Source organism: Mugil cephalus, chromosome 4, assembly GCF_022458985.1.
Source record: "Mugil cephalus isolate CIBA_MC_2020 chromosome 4, CIBA_Mcephalus_1.1, whole genome shotgun sequence".
Classification (NCBI taxonomy): Eukaryota; Metazoa; Chordata; class Actinopteri; order Mugiliformes; family Mugilidae; genus Mugil; species Mugil cephalus.
Genome location: NC_061773.1, coordinates 25839935 through 25859326, shown reverse-complemented (window position 1 = coordinate 25859326; position 19392 = coordinate 25839935). Strand labels below are relative to the sequence as shown.

General features: G+C 39.2%; 1 protein-coding gene across 1 annotated transcript; it reads right to left on the bottom strand.

Moving 5' to 3' along the window:
- Positions 1–514: 514 nt before the first annotated feature.
- Positions 515–18854, bottom strand: nampt2 (nicotinamide phosphoribosyltransferase 2). The gene is made up of 11 exons (XM_047583618.1): positions 18526–18854; positions 12589–12724; positions 10570–10673; positions 10349–10477; positions 8999–9157; positions 7887–8017; positions 7502–7727; positions 6562–6681; positions 5279–5419; positions 4249–4374; positions 515–2857 (listed from the first exon to the last, which is right to left on the bottom strand). Exons 1-11 carry the CDS (start codon positions 18571–18573, stop codon positions 2696–2698), a joined length of 1482 nt encoding a protein of 493 aa, XP_047439574.1. The 5' UTR covers positions 18574–18854; the 3' UTR covers positions 515–2695.
- Positions 18855–19392: the final 538 nt, after the last annotated feature.

Here is a 19392-nt window from a genome sequence, read left to right as displayed (position 1 = left end):
GTGGTTATATTTTATTTATTTATTTATTTATTTATTTATTTAGATGTGAAAACTTACAGGTGGTTTACACTTCTACAACGACAGCCCAGGCCCTGACGGCAAACTACACTGAGCTGTGATTGGTCCACGTGGTAGTAGTAGTAGTAGTAGTAGTAGTGTGGTTTCTGCTGTAGTATTTCTGGCTGCTTCTTCATCTCCACAATTTTAGTTGTTTGTTTTGGATCAATAAAGATGGAACACGCGGAGGAAAGGTTAACTTAAAGAGGTTCAGAGATACAGGCATTAGTACGACTCTTCTGATTTTGGCGAAAGCTTCAGTCTCTGTTGTTGAAAGAGAAGCAGGAAGTAGAAACTAAAACTGGCAAAAAGACACAGCGCCGACTATCTATCTATCTATCTATCTATCTATCTATCTATCTATCTATCTATCTATCTATCTATCTATCTATCTATAATTTGAAAAAAAGATGCGGATCAGTCAAAAACGAATACTGTCCAACAGTGTGTATGTATGTTTATGAACGTGCAGTCATCTGAAAGGCTCTGACCTGCAGTCTCAAATCAAAATGTTGGAAGTGAAGCAGGAAGTAGAAAAAAAAAAAAAGACACAGCGCCGACTAGTGTTTGGGTGGTGTTACTACAGAGAGAGTAAATGACTGGCAGCACCTTTAAACGAGCTTTTCAGTCGTTACATCTCCACATTAGAAATCTGTTTTTGTCAATATTACCTAAGAGATGCACTACAGCGCTATTTAAATCTGAAGACAGACGATGCACATGTTCTGTACGAGTCTTTACTGCATCAAAAATAGCACCAAGAAGTCAAACCGGCACCTACAACACAGTGGTTCTGTGGTGTCGTCCTGCTGTGAGAGACCCTGTGTGTCTCTAAAGGTGTTGACATTAAAATATAACATGGGTCAATATATAATTGAGGGTCTTTTGACGTCCATGGGATAAAGCTTGCATACGTTTTTTTTTTTAAAGTAAAATATATGTATTTTTTATGTTCCTTATGATCATGTCTTTATAAAATCCATATTTATTTATTATGGAAACAATCACTTATTAATAAAAATGTCTAGATCTGACTAAAATGTCAATTATATAACCAACAACTACCTTCTAATTATCTAAACAATAATAAAACGAGCTCATTCGAAATGAGTTTTGATTGTGTTCTTTGTGTTAAATTGAGATAATTATGACAGATGTTTATTTAAATCACTTTCAACTAATTACAAACATGACATCACATCTTTTAAGGAAGGAAGGGCGTTAAATCCAGATCACATGACCTGCTCCAAACTATGTTCCTCCTCCTCTTTATTAGTTATTTAACATAAAGACGTGTGTGAGTGAGGATTTAACCATTTTAAGTTTTTGTTTCTACTTAGATTTGACGAATTATGACAAGTTTTAAAGTTTACTCAGTTGTATATATAATATTTAGAAGAATCTTTGCCGTCTGGTGACTGGTTATGTTGATTTTAGACCTGAAAACTATGAACTATGACGCCTGTGAACTACGTTAAACTCTAAAAGACCCACAGTTACACACTGACCCTCCCATGATGCTTTTCTCCAGAAGATATCTCACCACAACATGAGACAACAACAACAGTGGCAGCTTTAGTGTTTATGTGGATTTGGAAACGAGACACCGGACAAAACGTGTCAGTGGAGACAAAGCTTCACTTCACCAGTTTCCAACCTTTTCTGACGCGTCAGAAAAAAACCGAGTGTTTAAATAAAACGATTAGTCAGGTCAGGTCGTGTAAAATACTCAAACCAAACAATAATTAGGGGAAACTTATTATTATCAAATGATTTCATTTCATTTATTGTATTTATTTCATAACATCCTCAGCGTGCAGCTATATAATATATATATATATGTGTGTGGCAGACATGTAAAGGGCTAATTCCCATAAAACCTAATTATTATTATTTTGGCAGTGCATCACCACAATGTTGTACATGTTTTACACAACGTGTCAGTGTTGTGGTTTATTTACTGAACGTTGGACGCTGGCTCTTTGTGGAACAGCTCAGCCGTGGTTTCACCTGACGATTCGGTGCAAAGTGTGAGAGAAGACGCGTTGTTTTAGTAGTTGTGAGTATCCATGTTGTCTAGAGACAGTGCACGACATCTGAAGTGTGCGTTTGTTGGAGGTTTGTTGGATTAAATAACGGTGAAGTGGGAAGACATGGACCTGAAATGTAACACGTCCCACCAAGTGCTCTGATGATTTAACACTATTTAATCATCAATAATATCATTAAAGTTTTTTTTTTTATGAATTCCAGTATTAACACAGACACAAATGAATCGTAAGGAAGTCGAGTATATTTGAACAGATTTGTGTTGTTGCCTCGAGGAGCGACATCAAATCCGGATAAAAATAAAGAAAAAGAAAACTAAGTTGTGTGTGACCCTGAGCTTCTGTTCTGTACAGTGTAACACGGTCCTGCAGCGTCTTTTGTGCTGAGTGGGCGTCAAAGAAGCTGATCTACCTCAAAGCAACGAAATCACTGGCTTCTCTGGTGCAGGTGGTGTTAGTCGTTAGTACTCGGTGGCAACGTAAAGAGTGTTTTGGCGCCGCCCTCCGTGAAGCGGGTGACGTTCAGAAAACGCCGCGGTCCTTCCAGCGCGACCATCGTTAAACGCTGTCTGAGAGGAGGCGTCGCGGCTCTAATGGATCCCGTTCATGATGTGATTGTGCAGCAGCTCCTGTTCGTGGTTGTGCAGAGTCGGGTGCAGCTCCTCGTCCCGCAGTCGGGCGTTCTTCCTGATCTCCTCCAGGGAGTAGTCCCGCACCAGGCTCCCGTTCTCAAACACGGTCACCAACAGATCCTAGAGAGCACAGAGCACACGACAGTTTAGATGTGGGAGAGATTAAGGTGAATTTTAGTCCCATTTTCATTTTCTAGTTCCCATGTTCGACACGTACTGGTAGGGCTGGATGGTAAACGGTTCATAGTGAACACTGGTATTATGTATCATTATGATATTTTTATTTTTATTTAAATACACCGGCATAACGGTGCATTTGATTGTTTTCGATGTAGCGCTTCTAAACACACACGGTGCGACTGTGTCACTGGGAGACGTGGTGAAGATGGAAAGGTCTTTTTTGTTAGTGTGACCAGACGTCCCCTAATATCTGGGGACAGTCCCCGTTTTAGATGAACTGTCCCATGGATAAAGCTGTCCCTGAAAATGTCCCCAGTTTTAGATTTTCATGAATGAGAAACAAAAATGTTGCGCGCATACTACAGTTATTACGGTAGCCGGTTGTACTGCTATTGACATCACAGACAAGTTTAAATATGAATAAATATGTCAAAATAAATGAAAGCATAATTGTCCCTGTTTCTTCATTTCATGTTGATGATAATTTTTGCTGCTAACACGGGGTCATGCAAACCTGTTTTACTACTAGTGTGGGATTATTCTACAATATTTACTCGTCATCACAGTAAATTATTCCATCCTTAGTCAATCTACTGCCTTAATTCCTCCCTCAACCAGTAGAAAATGTTGTAAAAATGTGATTGTGCATGAAAAAAAAAAACAACAAAAAACGTGATACCGCCCAGTCCTACTTACTGATACTAATAAAAATATCGATGTTAACGATACGATTCTCATTAACAGAATGAGCTTGCAGACAACAAATTATCTGTCAGACAAAAAAACACATTTCTGAGGTAGGATGTAACTTCAAAACACAAACTATGTAATGAATCGTGTATATTTAGGTGCATAAAAACTGGGAATGATATTTTATATTAACAAATTAAAGAGAATCCCTTTTTATTTGTCTGAGGGAACGAAAACTGTGCAATACAAAACATTAGTCCTCTTCTTATAAGTGCAACTGAAACTTTAGTTTATCTTAAAAAATAAATAAACAAATAAATAAATGGATAAAAATCCCATATTAAAATAACTAAATGAATGATACAAATTAAACAAACTAACGCTAACATGTGTTTCTAGTTTGGGATTTATGTTTTTTAAGTGAACTCAAAGCTGGATTACGCCCTCTGCTGTTTAAAAAGGGCATCACGATTAATTTTTCACCTCAAGCTGATTTTTAAACAGCCTCGCGATGCATCGTTACATCTATAATATTGACCTGTACAGAAAAAGCTGCCAAATATTCAGAAGGAACAAATAACACAATCTGTAGTTCATGAAATAAAATTTAATGTCAGTAAAACTGAAGCGATGTAACGAACCTCCTCAGGTTTTCCAGCTCCTTTCTCTACTGTCTCTAAGAATCCATCAGAGTTTCTTCTCAGCGATAACCGGCCCCTCTTTGACCCCTTGGACGGGTCGGTCACCGGCTGCTTGTACACATCCATCTGGAAGGAGGTAGAAAACGGGTTTTATCAGCTGTGGAAAAATGGACTTCACAGCCTCAGCGGACAAGTTCTGAACGAAAGTCACGAGCCTCCAAGTCTATGACGAATTTAACTGAAGTTGGTCCTTAAGTTGAACTCAAGACTCAGATTATAGCCATAAGAGAATAATCGGTTATAGACACTAATAAAAGGCAGGAAATGTGGTGTTTTTCTTAGAAATGACGTCCTTGTGTTACGCATCCAGTACAGGACGCTCCGACTCCTTTCATGTCACGCTCCACGGTCACGGCTCATATTTACAATGCTTCGGATTTATTTTATGTTCCAAATGTTCATATTCTGCTTGTTCTTCACAAGTTCTGATAATATAAAAGTATTTAAAAATAGTAAAATGTTCGACATTCAATTTTTATCTTGGTTACAAGTGTTGAACTATATTTAAGCTACCAAAAGCATGTATTTTGCCTTAAAATTTAAAAATTTAATCAGTCGTTTATCGTTTATTGGAATTTTTTATGCCCGAATATCGGCATTGGTATCGGCCCCAAAAAAATCCATATCGGTTGGGCCCTACTCAAAAAAAAAAAGTCTCCAGTCCAACATGTAAAACTGCACAACGTTGCGTAAGTGCATCCATTATTTTATATTTTACAACTGTGTTCTAATAACAAAGTTACTGTAGCTGTGTGAGAAGTGAAGTCGCTTTTAAAAACAATGCTGCCAATTTTTATTGTTCTGAACAAAAGTGCATTTATTTTGTTAGAGTTACAGCAAAAAAATGAGTTCAAGCTGTTGTTCTTTTTAGCGTCACCTTCACCTGCGTTATACATTACAGGCTTACGACCGTCAGTCATGAGGCGAAACATGTATTTGTTTAAACCTGGATTCAAACAGAGCCACTTACCCCTTTGCCATTGGTCTCCACATAGCTACACTTAAAGGCACAGTTAAGTGTATCTCTATTGAGTTTCTGAAGCAAAGAACTGCCACAACCAAAGAAAACGTTCTCCGCACTCCAGCCTTCATCGCTCAGCTTCAGGAGAATCTACACGACAGAGAGAAAGGACACAAACGATAATATTTCAGAGTAACGCACTGTTTCCAGCATAGACTGTATATAAATATGTACAACGTGTTCCCGCTTCCTTGCACTGGCCAGACTGACGCTATTTTCCTCCACCACTTACAAATAAAATGTTTTATTACGTACTATACTTATTTTAAAATTTTTTTCCTCACAGGACCACTTTACAGAACAGTTGGCATGGTAACCAGTGGTCGCCATGACATCACATCCTGTTTCTTTAGCATCAAATAACAAACTAAAACAAAACTTATCCAAAAAAAATGACACATACATCAATATTATATTAACTAATTTAAAATGAGAGAAACTATTGTTGAAAAAAAATACATTGACATGTATTTGTTTAAGTTTAGGCCTAAATCCCATTAACTAACATGGAGGAGGTGGAGCTTATGACCTTTACTGCAGCCAGACACCAGGGGGAGCTCTACTAGCTTCAATTTAAAAGGAGCAGTCCCACTGTCCATATTTATACACTTGGTGGTTTCCACTCAAATTAAGGATAAGAGAGTTGGCTGTGCTGAAAGACAATAAATACACCGATCAGCCACAACATTAAAACCACTGACAGGTGAATAACATTGATATCATCGTGGGGCAATACAAAGTTCTGCTGGGAAACTATTGGATCCACTTAGATTAGATTCACAAGCCTGTGTCAGGCTGCATCCTGCTGCCATCAACGAGTGTCATTGCTACGAGGTCTGGTCTACATGTCTAAGTAACCAAAAGTTTAGTCAGTGTTATTCACCTCTACTGTCAGTGGTTTTAATGTTGTGGCCGACCAATGTAACATAACCTGAAAATGTAAAAGCTGTGCATGTTCAAGACAGATGTAAAGAACTTTATTGTCATTGCAGGTGCAACTCCACTTGGAGTGCAATAAACAGCAGACATCAAATGAATATAATCAGAAGGTAACACAGCAATTGACAAGTTAGTGCGAGAATCAATAAACAAATATTAAAAATGCATCCTCCCGTCTCCGTGGTGTAATTTGTCCTGCACAGGTATAATCACTGAGGCTGATGCTGCATGTCAGTGGTGGAATAATGTGCAGGGAACAGGCTGAGGTTTGTGTGCTGACAACTCTCTCTTACCTCATCTACTGACTTGAGGTCGATGCCATCTCCTTGGATGATTCGCAGGTAGGAAGGCAGCACCTTGTATCCCATAGAATTCAGAGAACAGCCAAAACACTCCTCCAGGATTTTGATGACCTACAATTAACATTTAGATAATTTTTAGTTACTGTTGCCACGTTAAGCTGGATACATCTGGACCTGCGTTGTATCATCAGCCACGTTCTTAAAATGGATGACATGAGGCTGTGAACCACCAGTGAACAGGAGGAAAGTAAAGACAACACTTCCAGGAAAAGAGTATTTGCTATTTCATATTTAAAGAAAATTAATCAGGATTAGAATCTTACATATAAACGCAAAGAGACAAACAACACAAAAGCATAATGTGTGTAGCTGTGGTTGTTCCCAGTAAAGATTCATGTGTCCACTAACCAGTTAAATTAGGACACCAGGGCATTTGAGTAAAGAGTTGTGTATTACGTAAATAAATTATGGAATTAATCTTAATATAGATGCTGTTATGTCACTAGAAAAGTTAAAGCTTAAAGCTCGGCAAAGTAGCTCATACACATCAGTTTTTTTTTTCTTGTAAGTTGCACATGAACAATGCACATCGATCCCTTTATTTATGTATTTATTTTCTTACTTTTCTACACTTTCCATACTTGCATAGGAATCCTGCAGATAGCTAGACATATTTTTGAGACAGTTCTTCAGTTGTGGCCTTCGAGCACTAAATTCTAATCACTTCGTCTTAATGTCCTTCGTTAACGTTGTGTAAACTTCAACAGGACGTACAGGTTTAGGGACGGACAGCAGGAAAGAAAGCATCACCTCAGGTCACGACAGTTTGCAGCTTGGAGGCGTAATTACAGCCAAGAAGATGCAACGAGACCCAGGTGATGCCAAAGTGAAAGGCAGAAATCACAGCACTGGTCCAGCCCCCGTCACTCACCTCAATGAGAGTCTCCGCTGGGTCTCCAGAGTCCGGCCTGATGACCAGACAGGAGTCCTGGCTGCGCTCCATGACGCGCTCCTTCAGCTTTTCTCCCCAGATGTGTTTACAGGCGTTGAAGATGTCGTAGCTGTCGCTGACGACGGACACCGGCCCCGAGGTGAACTGGTCCAGGACGCGCTCAAACGCCTCCTTCTCCCGGCTCCTCCCCCACGAGATGATGGTGCTGGATGACGAGACACAACGAGGGGGGGGATGAGTAGCTAACGGGCCGCATTTATGCTACATTTAATGATTTTAATAAATAACAAAGGCACGTGAAAGAGTGTTTTCAGACTGATTGTGACGTTGCCACATTTACTGAAAGACAGAGAGAGGAACCTACCTGTGCTCGGCTGCTGGGATGGAGAAACCGGCCATCGGGCAGCTGTAATATCGTTGAGCCATTAGCAGCCCGGCTACTGTGTCCGTACTGCAGAAATTCACTAGGTGAGCGGCTCCACCTAATGCTGCAGACTGCACGTAGAGATAAAAATCATCCATCATTTCACCTGAAGTGACTGTCTACGTGGTATTTTTTTTATTGATATTGTAACAGTAAGTAAAAATATTATATATAACTATATACGCCTGAAAATACTACGCATCAGTGTCTTTTTTCAACAAATCATGACAGTTTCACGTGTCACATCCTAAACGAAGACTCCTACACTTTCATATTTTCATCATTTGTCTACTTAACTGATGAGACTTTTATTTCGCCGTCTCAGCCTGAACAGAAGACGGATTTACCATCTGAATCTCTACCGATTACATAAGGCTTTGCCTCTGACTTCCATTCATCTTAATATAACCTTTGTGCCTATAATCACTGATGTGCACAATATTACACAATAAGTTGCTATCACCAGCAGACAGGGCAGAGCCATGTACACGGGCAGATATAACTACAGGACTTCTTTTCATTCGTTCTAACCACAGTGATACTGTATCAAATCTTCCATTACAAAATCTCTACCGTGGTGTAATGGAGACGCCCTGCTACGCTGCTACGTTGCTACGTTGCTACCGCTAATCGTGAACCATCTACACCAGGGGCGTCAAACTCATGTTAGTTCAGGGGCCACGTACAGAACAACATGATCTCAAGGAGGCCAGACCTTCAAATAATGACAACTTCAAACGTTTCCGTTTGTTTCAGCACAAAGAAGTACATTATGAAAGTGTTCACATTTAATGACCTGCCCTATTACAAAATCTTACAACCAGATGTTTCTTAAGAAAAAGAAGTGCAATTTCTGTATGTCTCAATGTTCTTATGTCCACAGCTCTTACTCAAACTGTGTGAAAGGAAAAGTAGTAAATTTTATTGGAAAATTTGCAGTTAATGTCTTCAGTTTCATTTTTGCCGCGCTGGGCCAGATCGGACCCTCCGGCCGGCCGCTTTTTGGCCCACGGGCCACATGTTTGACACCTGTGATCTACAGTCGTCCTGACCTCCTGTGAGGAGACTCCTCTGTAGCCGAAGTCGTGCAGCTTCAGGTCCAGGCCTTCGAGGCTCCCCGAGGTAGCGCTGAGGTGTTTGGCCAGAATCTTCTTAAACTCCCTGGATATGGTGGCGACTGTGATAGGATACCACATCTGGACCAACATGGTCTGAAGCCAGCAGAGAGAGGGTGGTACAACAATAAATACACAAGAGAAAGACAATGAAACAGTGCAGCAATATTAGCATTAAGTAGGGACGAGCATCTGTAATATTTTACACCTTGACGACGTCTAAAGGAAACTTGTCTTATTTAAATGCTCCGCTCGGTGTTTGTCGTCGTTGTCTTGGTGCAGCCTTCGCCTGAGTGGACTCTAAGGATTCTGTTTTGTGATTTTGTTTTTGTTGGATCTCCTTAATACCAACTCCCCAAAAATCCACAATGCACGATTCACTGCAACTTCAGGCAACAGCCATTTGAAGTAGAAGAAGAAGACAAAATTCTGACTCTACAGAGACGTGGTTTTGTTTTGTTTTGTTTTTGCAGAGTTAAAATAATCATCTAAAGATGAGGGGGTTTATTCATATGCAGAAAGTTTTCTGTCCCAGGTCGCCTGATGTTTACAACCTCTACCTGCTGCTATGTCTGCATATACACTGGGAACCTTTTATTTTATCTTATCGCAATGCATCTTTAACTATGCACTTTAGTTGCATAGTGCATTTTTCCTCTTCACTGTGGGATAGAAGAAACGTTATTTTTTTTTAGTTGCTTTGTTTGTCTGGTACATGTGAAGAAACTGACAATAACGTTACTTTGACTCCAACAACACAAACAACTATTACTAAATGTCCCACAGCTCAGTCGGACACGGTCAAACATGGTCCAGTCTTATGGGACTTTGTCATTTGCAATTTATTTCTAAGGCAATTAAATCGTAAATTGAGTTTTCTTTGAAAAAAGCTGGAGGTTTTATTCTTTTGGACAGCACTTTTGAAGAATAATTCAAGATGAACTTTCGTGTCTGTGAATTACTGAGAACTTTATTTTACTGTCAGTTCATTTTAGTTCCAGTCCGTTCTTTGCTGCAACTTTGTCCAGTAATTTAATCATTAACGTTTTTCTCCGGACTCGTAAAACTCAAGTTAAAGAGTAGCTTTCCAATATTTATGGCTTAAGTTTTAACTGCATCTGCTTTTTTTTGCTTTTTTTCTGAAACAACTTGTTGCAGGTGCACCAATCTAAAGACAAAGATGCTAAATGCTGTTAAACTATCACAGGAAGCTGTGCAGGTAGAGGTGGTCAGTAATACTTTGAGTCATCAGCGTATGTCTGTTAATTTAAACCTTTCGTCGTTTACCTCAATGTAGTTTGGCAGCCAGTAGAAATTGGGATCGGTGTTTTCCACGGTGAAGAGCACGTTGCCTCTGGGTATGATCCTGCCCTCGGGGACGGCTTTGATCCGGATGGGAAGACGACCATCGTGTTTCTGACAAAATAAAAACCACATTTTATTTACCACGATAAAAGACGGCGCGTCCTTCTCTCTCTCAGAGGAACCGGAGGAGAACGGTCGCGTACCTCGAGGACTTTCCTCCAGCCCTCCTCGTCGAACACGGCCTGTTTGAAGTGCATCTGGTAGAAGAGCTTCGCCTCCTGAATCTTCTCCTCTGTGACAACTTGGCCTGGAGAGAAAACACACACCAGCCAGTTCAGACAGATCCAGAGACACACACATCCCGCCTAACATCCGTACGAACTCAAATTACAGTGTTACTTTACATATATACAGTGGGGGAAATAAGTATTTGATCCCCTGCTGAATTTGTAAGTTTGCCCACTTCCACAGAAATGATCAGACTCTGGTTTTTATGGTTGTTTACTGGTTATGGGTATAGACAGAATATCAGTCGAAAATGCATAAAAAACACACAATCTAAAAGTTATAAATTGTTATGTATTTTATTAAGGGAAATAAGTATTTGATCCCCAAGCACAACACAAGTCAGTACTTTGTAGAGAAACCTTTGTTGGCAAGCACAGCGATGAGACGTTTCTTGTAGTTGGTCACCAGGTTTGCACACAGCGCAGGAGGGATTTTGGCCCATTCATCTTTACAGACAGTCTCTAAATCCTTCAAGTTTCTTGGCTGCCTCTTGGAAACTCGGAGCTTCAGCTCCCTCCACAGGTTTTCGATCGGGTTAAGGTCTGGAGACTGACTAGGCCACTCCATGACCTTAATATGCTTCTTCTTGAGCCACTCCTTTGTTGTCCTGGCAGTATGTTTTGGGTCATTGTCATGTTGGAAAACCCACCCACGAGGCATCTTCAGTGTTCTTGCTGAGGAAAGAAGGTTTTTGTCCAAGATGTTACAGTACATGGCTGCATTCATTGGCCCCATAATGCGGTGAAGTTTCCCTGTACCCTTTGCTGAAAAACAGCCCCAAAACATGATGTTTCCACCTCCATGCTTAACCGTGGGTATGGTGTTCTTTGGGTCATACTCACGTTTTTTCATCCTCCAAACACGGCGGGTCGAGTTAATGCCAAATAGCTCAACTTTGGTTTCGTCAGACCACAGCACTTTCTCCCAAGCCTTCTCTGAGTCATTTAGATGTTCACTGGCAAACTTAAGGCGGGCCTGTACATGTGCCTTCTTGAGCAGGGGGACCTTGCGGGCACTGCAAGAGTTCAATCCATAACGGCGCAGTGTGTTGCCAACTGTTTTCTTGGTGACGGAGGTCCCAACTGCTTCCAGATCATTAACAAGCTCCTGCCGTGTTGTTTTAGGCTGCTCCCTCACCTTTCTCATCATCATCCTCACTCCATGAGGCGAGATTTTTGCGGGGAGCTCCAGACCGAGGACAGTTGATGGTCCTTTTATGGGTCTTCCACTTGCGAATAATGGCACCAATAGTTGTCACCTTCTCACCAAGCCTTTTGCTGATGGTTTTGTAACCTATACCAGCCTTGTGCAGGTCTACAATCTTGTCCCTGACATCTTTTGACAGCTCTTTGGTCTTGCCCATGGTGCTGTAGAAGTTGGAATGTAAGAAACTGATTCTTAGAGCAGGTGTGCTTTATATACATGACGAGTTAAGATCAGGAGTATTGGTAATTAGTTGACTGAGCACAGCTGTGTGCCACATGCGCACCAGCAAATCTGTAGGAGCCTGAATTCTAAGTGAATTGTTGGGGATCAAATACTTATTTCCCTTAATAAAATACATAACAATTTATAACTTTTAGATTGTGTGTTTTTTATGCATTTTCGATTGATATTCTGTCTATACCCATAACCAGTAAACAACCATAAAAACCAGAGTCTGATCATTTCTATGGAAGTGGGCAAACTTACAAATTCAGCAGGGGATCAAATACTTATTTCCCCCACTGTATATTAATATACAGCTCTGGATGACACTGATAACACCGTCACATACTGTCGTCTTTGCCAGTAAAAAAAAACCTGAATTAAACTGGAAGTAAGCGGGAGGCAGGTAAAGGTGATGCCTGATGCCTGGTGCCGCTGATCAAAGCGTTGTTGCCCTTTAGGAGTCTCTCCCTTACTCCTTCCTCTGAGATCAGAGGACGACGTACCTGTGAGGTACTTCTTCAGCAGATACTGAAGACCAAAGAACACCACTTCACTGAACTGGGAGCCTTTCTTGCGCCTGCATTCGAAGTAGGAGTAGATTTTGCTGATGTTCGGCGGGTACTGCTTGTAGTGTGTGATCTGAGGAAACAAACACAAATCATGCACATCCTGTTAGCGTGCACGGCCGAGGCCAAGAACACAGCGCGGGAGCTGGTGAAATTCTTTCATTGCTTTCTAATCGCATCAAACAGATTTGTATTGTGAAAGGACTTGAAGCGTAACCAGAGGGAGAACAGCCACGATAACCGCTTAAGATTTTTATTATTATTAATATTATATGAAAAAAAAAAACCTAAATTGAATCAATAATAACTGAGGAAAACCTTTTAATGAGTAAAATTCGTGGGGAAGTAACAGCTTTGCACCAATCAGCCATTAAACAGTCATGATATTGAACCTGTTCAAAAAAATTAACGAAGACGATCCACAAAATGTTTCCAAAAATTAACAACAATAATAATGATAATAATAATAAAAAAAAAGCTTCCCCCAAACTAGCCCCAGTTGCATCGCTCTTTATTGGTCTTTATTTCCTCATTTCATCCTTAATATTACACTGTTTTATGTCTTTGTTTGTATCTTTTGTGCGATCAAGTTTAATCTTCCTGCCTACCGAAAACAATTAGTGTGCGTGACTCATGTAACGATCATCGCCCCCATCGCCCCCTGTTCACAACGCTCCCATCAGGTCGCTGGTTCAGGTCCATCAGGACCAGAACCACCAGAGAACCAGAGCAGTCCCCCCCCCCCCGTTCATTGCTTCACTGAATGTCTCCAGTTCTTATTTGTCTTTTATTTTTATTTAACGTCATGTGGTGTTGTTACAGCAGGTAAAACTGCTGTGTTCATTCTACACTTGGCCATTAAAGAGATGCTGATTCTGATTATTATTATTTCACATTATAATATACCATATACGTCACAAATTCTAATTCAAACCTACTTTATTGATCCCTTAAAGGATAATTCCATATGGCAGCTGGCACATCACCACACGCCCATAACACAAAACCGAGAAGCAAACAAAAGAAAGGGTTGGCAGCTGTGCTGAGTCTCTAATGATAGTTCACATTTGAATGAACATTGTCATTAAAGGTACGTGTCTTCATCTCTAAAAGATCAAATGCGTAAAACGTACACAGTACACAACATAAAAAACATACCAATTAAAATTTGTCAGTTTGGTTTAGCTCATATTATGATACTTTTACAACACTACATCATGAATTAGCATTGTTTTTCTTTATCCCCCCTCACTACTTTCTCCCTTAGACACAAACATTTTCAAGTTTTACCAGTTTCACTATGCACCTACACAACACAGGACACCCTACTACATTTTATTAACACATATTTAAACTGTAGAGTGTATAATGGATTAGCATTTAGCATTTACAAAACTAAAACTGTCCGTGAATGTCGTTCATGGCATGAATCCTTCTTGTGGATGCTGTCTCTTTAATCACCAGGCTGACGTCCAGCTCTGGTATATGTGGAACTGCAAAGAGTGCAGCGTATTTGTGTGTGTATTTCCGCTACATAGAAAAACTTAATTAAATTGGTTAAAAAACAAAATTCTGACGACATATGAAACAGCGACTAAATTTATTGCAAGTTTGTTTGAGTTTGTTGCAGTTTGACCACAACTAATAATACAAAGTCGACAAAAATGTCAACACATTTCACCGACTAAAACTATGAAACATGACTTTACTGTGACTATGAATAATTAGCATCTTCGTCTGAAGTCAAAGACAAAGACTAAATCAAAAACAGCGCCAGCTAAAATGAACAGAAACGAAGTAGTATTCATTAAAAGTTATTTTCATTTACTAAAACTAGAAGATTGTCAGCTGCAACGTGATGTTTGCAGATACAAATTCAATAATCTACAGTAACAACACACCAGCCAGTGGAAGACAAGGCTTTAATAAATACTCCTGGATAGACAGACTGGTTTCCCACCACTAGTCTAATGATACTTTCAGTCTGCAAGGAAGGAGGCAGAAATTTAAGCATTTAAAATATTATAGAAATACGAGAAATCTCCAAAAACAAAGGTAAAATTAGTTTAGGGAAAACCTATTACATGACTAGACAGAACAGTAAACAGAAACTGAAACTACATGGATTGAAACTAATTGAATTGGAAACTTGCTGAACAGAACTGAATGAATGAGGAAATCAGCAGCGACACCCTGACCTACCAGGAGCTCATCAGGGATCTTCACTGGGAACTCAGACGATTTATTTCTTTCGTAAAAAGCCATTAGGTGACGCTACGTAATGATAATAATAATAATAATAACAACAATAATAATAATGTGTAGCTCAGAATACTGAGCTGAACATCTTGTGAATCAGATAGTATCACGTAAATCTGTATCAGCTGAGCAGCGCTGAATAAGAACGTCCTTTGTCTCTTTATTCTATTTCAAGAACATTTTTAAGATAAGATAAGATGCTTTGATTCATCCCACAATGGGGAAATTCTCAGTGTTAACAGCAGCAGAGACGCTCAACAATCACACAGACAGTGCACATATGGGTGGACTAAAGAATAAAAATAAAAGTATAAAAAAAATAAGAAAGATATATTACAAACAAACAAGGCAGCGTTCAAGTAAGAAAATAAACTGGGACCTTGCTAATCAGAAATCGGTGAGGAAAATCAGAATACTGAGATGAACACGTGGTGGTATGAGGTGGCTGATTATTATGGAGGACTAAAAAAATTAAAATTAAATAAATAAATAACTCATTATACCATTAACAATTAAATAAATAAATAGCATTTAAGGCATGTATTTATTTATTTATTTATATATATATTTAGGTATTAATTTATTCATGGCATATATCTTTAGGTATTAAGTGAGTTGTTTATTAATTAATTAATTTATTTATGGAATACATCTGTAGGCATTTATTTATTTATTAATTTATTTTTAATTATGGCAGAGTTAGTCCTCCATAAATTTATGGCATATATCTGTAGTTTTTTTTTTTTTTTTTTAATGTATCTATTTATTTTTAATTATGGCAGAGCTGGTCCTCCATAAATAAATAGCATTTAGTTTTTATTTATTTTTTTTAATGTATCTATTTATTTTTAATTATGGCAGAGTTGGTCCTCCGTAAATAAATAGCATTAAGTTTTTATTTATTTTTTTAATGTATCTATTTATTTTTAATTATCGCAGAGCTGGTCCTCCATAAATAAATAGCATTAAGTTTTTATTTATTTTTTTAAATTTATCTATTTATTTTTAATTATGGCAGAGCTGGTCCTCCACAGATTATCCTACGTGCTAGCTCAGGCTGTACCTCTTCAGAAAACTAACAGCATCACGTTTCCTGCTATGACCCAACCTGTAGCAACTGCTGGAGAATGAATGAGAAATAAACCATCATGCTTATGGTATTAGCATGTTGCTAAACAGATCTTAGAGTAGTTAGGTATTAGGAGCTGCACACAGCGAGGCACGAGGACGAATTAGCCCCCAATAAGTCTGCGTGAACTAAAGCTCAGCACTCCGACTGCGATGCTGTGGCTTTCTTACTGAATATAGTGATTAATTATTACACACGTTACGCAACTGAGAATACCAGTAGAAAATGAAAACACCCAGTCACATGAAGAACAAATGCTAAAGCATGCGGCCACGCAGGCAGACCAGCGTCACGCCGATTACTGCTACGAGAATCCAATTATGCAACAGCAGATATCAGGCGTTGTGGGATAAAAGTCAACTTGATTGTCGGTTGTGCTCTATAGACGCACACACAGAGGACTGAAAGCACATGTCTCAGACCCACAACAAAGAAGACGAGGTATAAAATAACTACTGAAAACTGTGTGCAAATAAGGGCAGCGAGGCACATTTAGTGCCACCCTAAAACATGCACCAGAGGCGTCAAACTCTTTTTAGTTCAGGGGCCACGTACAGGCCACTTTCTGAGCTGGACCAGTAACGTAACAGCCTATAAACACCATAATAATAATAACCTATAAACAACAGCTCGATATTGATCTCTTTCTTGTTTTAGTGCAAAGAAGCACAAGAACATCACCACAACGTTTACATTTACAAAACAGAAGAAAGGTTAAGTGTAATTTTAGTGCATTGCGACTTTCTGCCGTTTAGTTCAGGGTCTCATTTTTGTGTTATGTCCACGCCTCTTACTAAAAGAGCACATCCCCTAGTGGCCAATTTGGGAACAGCAGCTGCTTTCATTGAAACGCTTTCTATTTTTCCCCACTTTGACAGATTCATCCCACGGGCCAGATCGGACCTTCAGGTGGGATGATTTCAAATTCTGTTTTGTTGCTGCAGTTCAGAATCAGAATCACTTTATCGATCCCAAGGAGAAATTACTTTTCGTTACAGCAGCTCCTACTCAAAGTGTATCAGCGATCAGAAAAAAAGAGCAATGTAGGCTATAAGACTATGCAGAATAAGTAGGCGATTAGAATAAGAATAGAGACATCAATGTAAAAAATAAACATAAAATATATATATACAAAATATGCACAAGTTCTTGCTCTATAGTAGCACTGAATATGGGAAAAATACTGCATATGGCAGGTCTGGAGTACTGAAATCTGTACAAGAATATGAAGGGAACATGAGTTATTGCACAATATTAGCACAAATATGGGTTATTGCACCATTGCAATTCATAAAATGCAACATTACATAGACAGTACAGGTAAAGCTGGACAGATTTAAAGTCCTTGTGACTTGTTTGCTGCCAGTTCTCCCCTGATATGTCAGTACCTCCCTCCTTTCTCTAAGTTCTCTCTTGAGTTCATCAAAATTTCTTTCATGAAACAACGCTGAATTCTGTGAAGTGCTGAAAACCTAGAACATTAACTTCATTGCAATGGACCGAATCAGTTCCTAAAAGGTGAATCTGATGTCGCCTGCGTCGCTTTCGTTGGAGCAAATTAAAAGAGGCGGTTGCTCACCGGCCAAACGTTTGCCATTTGGCCCAGGGGTGCAAACATTCGAGAGACATCTAGCAGTGACATCTGACATTTACCGCACCACAGAGTTGTACACTGGATACGGTATGCAAGCACAACCCGTCCGTTCAGTGGCATGACTCACCCCTGCGTTTAAGTTGCTAAATGGACTGAAATGAAACTGAAAGTTAGAAGAAAAGGCTCGTTTCTCAGGAAAACAAGTTAAAAAATAAAAGGATCAGGACGTACAAGGTTCATACTGACATATTAGCTGCAATATTATTCGAAAAGAGTTCTACCAGGTTTTTTTTTTTTAAAAAAGGTTGTTAGAGGTTAACTCATATTAAGAAACTTGGAAAGCTACATAACAAATCACATATATATCAAATATCATATCAAAAAGAGAGAACGAGTTCTACCACAGACAGTGTTTATAATTAGTCGGTGGGGCCTTATTACAAGATGTTATTACGTGTTTTCCTATTATTAAGGAAGTAATGACAATTGGCGACCAACACAAATAAACTAATAACGATCCCTTTAAACACCAATGATCAGAAACATTAAGACACAAAATACTTCTCCACTGGGTATAAAAACCTTTAACTGTGACCACTTAAGTTAAAGTATAACTATGTTGCAATTTAATTCCTTCAAACTAACAATAATAACAAAAAAAAAAGAAAAAAAAAAAGGTCACTGGAGTTTATATCCAGTATTATCTAAGGATAAATACCGTAATACCTGGTGTGAACTGTCAGGTGTACAGTGAACACAAATAAACAGCTCGTGCTTTACTTTCGGTGCTTTTTTCTGCATTTTTTATTGGTTTTCCTCCTTTACTGGAAACACCGGCAATGTTTACTGCTCTCCGTGCGCCACAAAACACGCTTTAACGCATCCGACTCACCTTGTAAGAATCCGTCGCAAGCAAGAAATTAAAATCCTGCGCTGCCATTGTTGCTGTGGAGGAATGAATTAACGTGAAATGTATGTCGCTTTGGGTCTACGTCCCCCCCTCCTGCCGATTCAACCAAAGACCAAAGGACCCGGGACGCGCGCAGAGAAGAGTCTGGAGCGCGGAGAGAGCAGAGAAAACGAGTCTTCAGCGTCGAGTTGTGAGGATTTGAAGCCCCCCTCGTCCTCCTCGGTGTTTCTCCGGACAAATATTAACGCTGTGGTGAAAGAGCCACCGCAGTCATTTTGTATTTCAGGGGGGTTGTTGTACAGGGGGCGGGTTTCCATGCGCATGTCCTGTCACCGCCTTCTGACCTGATACGTCATGGTGCATTCAGGAGCTAGACTGGAAAGTGCGCTCATTTGTGACTTCCACGCCGAGGCAATCATTCATCTGTTTTTGGAAATTTGTTCATACGCGTAAATTCTGGCAAAGCGTTATGGAGGAACAAATCTGCCATAATTAAAAATAAATGATTAAATAAAGAAATGCCCACAGATATATGCCATAAAAAAATCATTAAATAAACCAAATCTTAAATATATACCATAAATGCTATTTTCCACAAATAAATACGTAAATATATGCCATAAATTCTATTTATTTAATGATTTATGACATATATATTTAGGTATTAGGTGATTAATTTATTTATTTATGGTATATATCTGTAGTGCCAGATGTATATTTATGGTATATATATGGCACTGATGCCATCCAGACTGCCAATTAAGTCTATTTATTTATTTCTTTATTCATTTATTTATTTATTTTACGTTATGGCAGAGTTGGTCCTCGACAATACATGTCCAATTTCAT

Excerpts from the sequence above, each read along its gene's own strand:
- nampt2 (XM_047583618.1), bottom strand. The coding sequence starts at position 18,573 with ATGGCAGCGCAGGATTTTAATTTCTTGCTTGCGACGGATTCTTACAAG. Across the intron at positions 10,674-12,588 it reads GCTGAAGAAGTACCTCACAG|GCCAAGTTGTCACAGAGGAG; the intron begins GTACGTCGTCCT and ends TTTTCTCTCCAG. Across the intron at positions 10,478-10,569 it reads GCTGGAGGAAAGTCCTCGAG|AAACACGATGGTCGTCTTCC; the intron begins GTACGCGACCGT and ends TTATTTTGTCAG.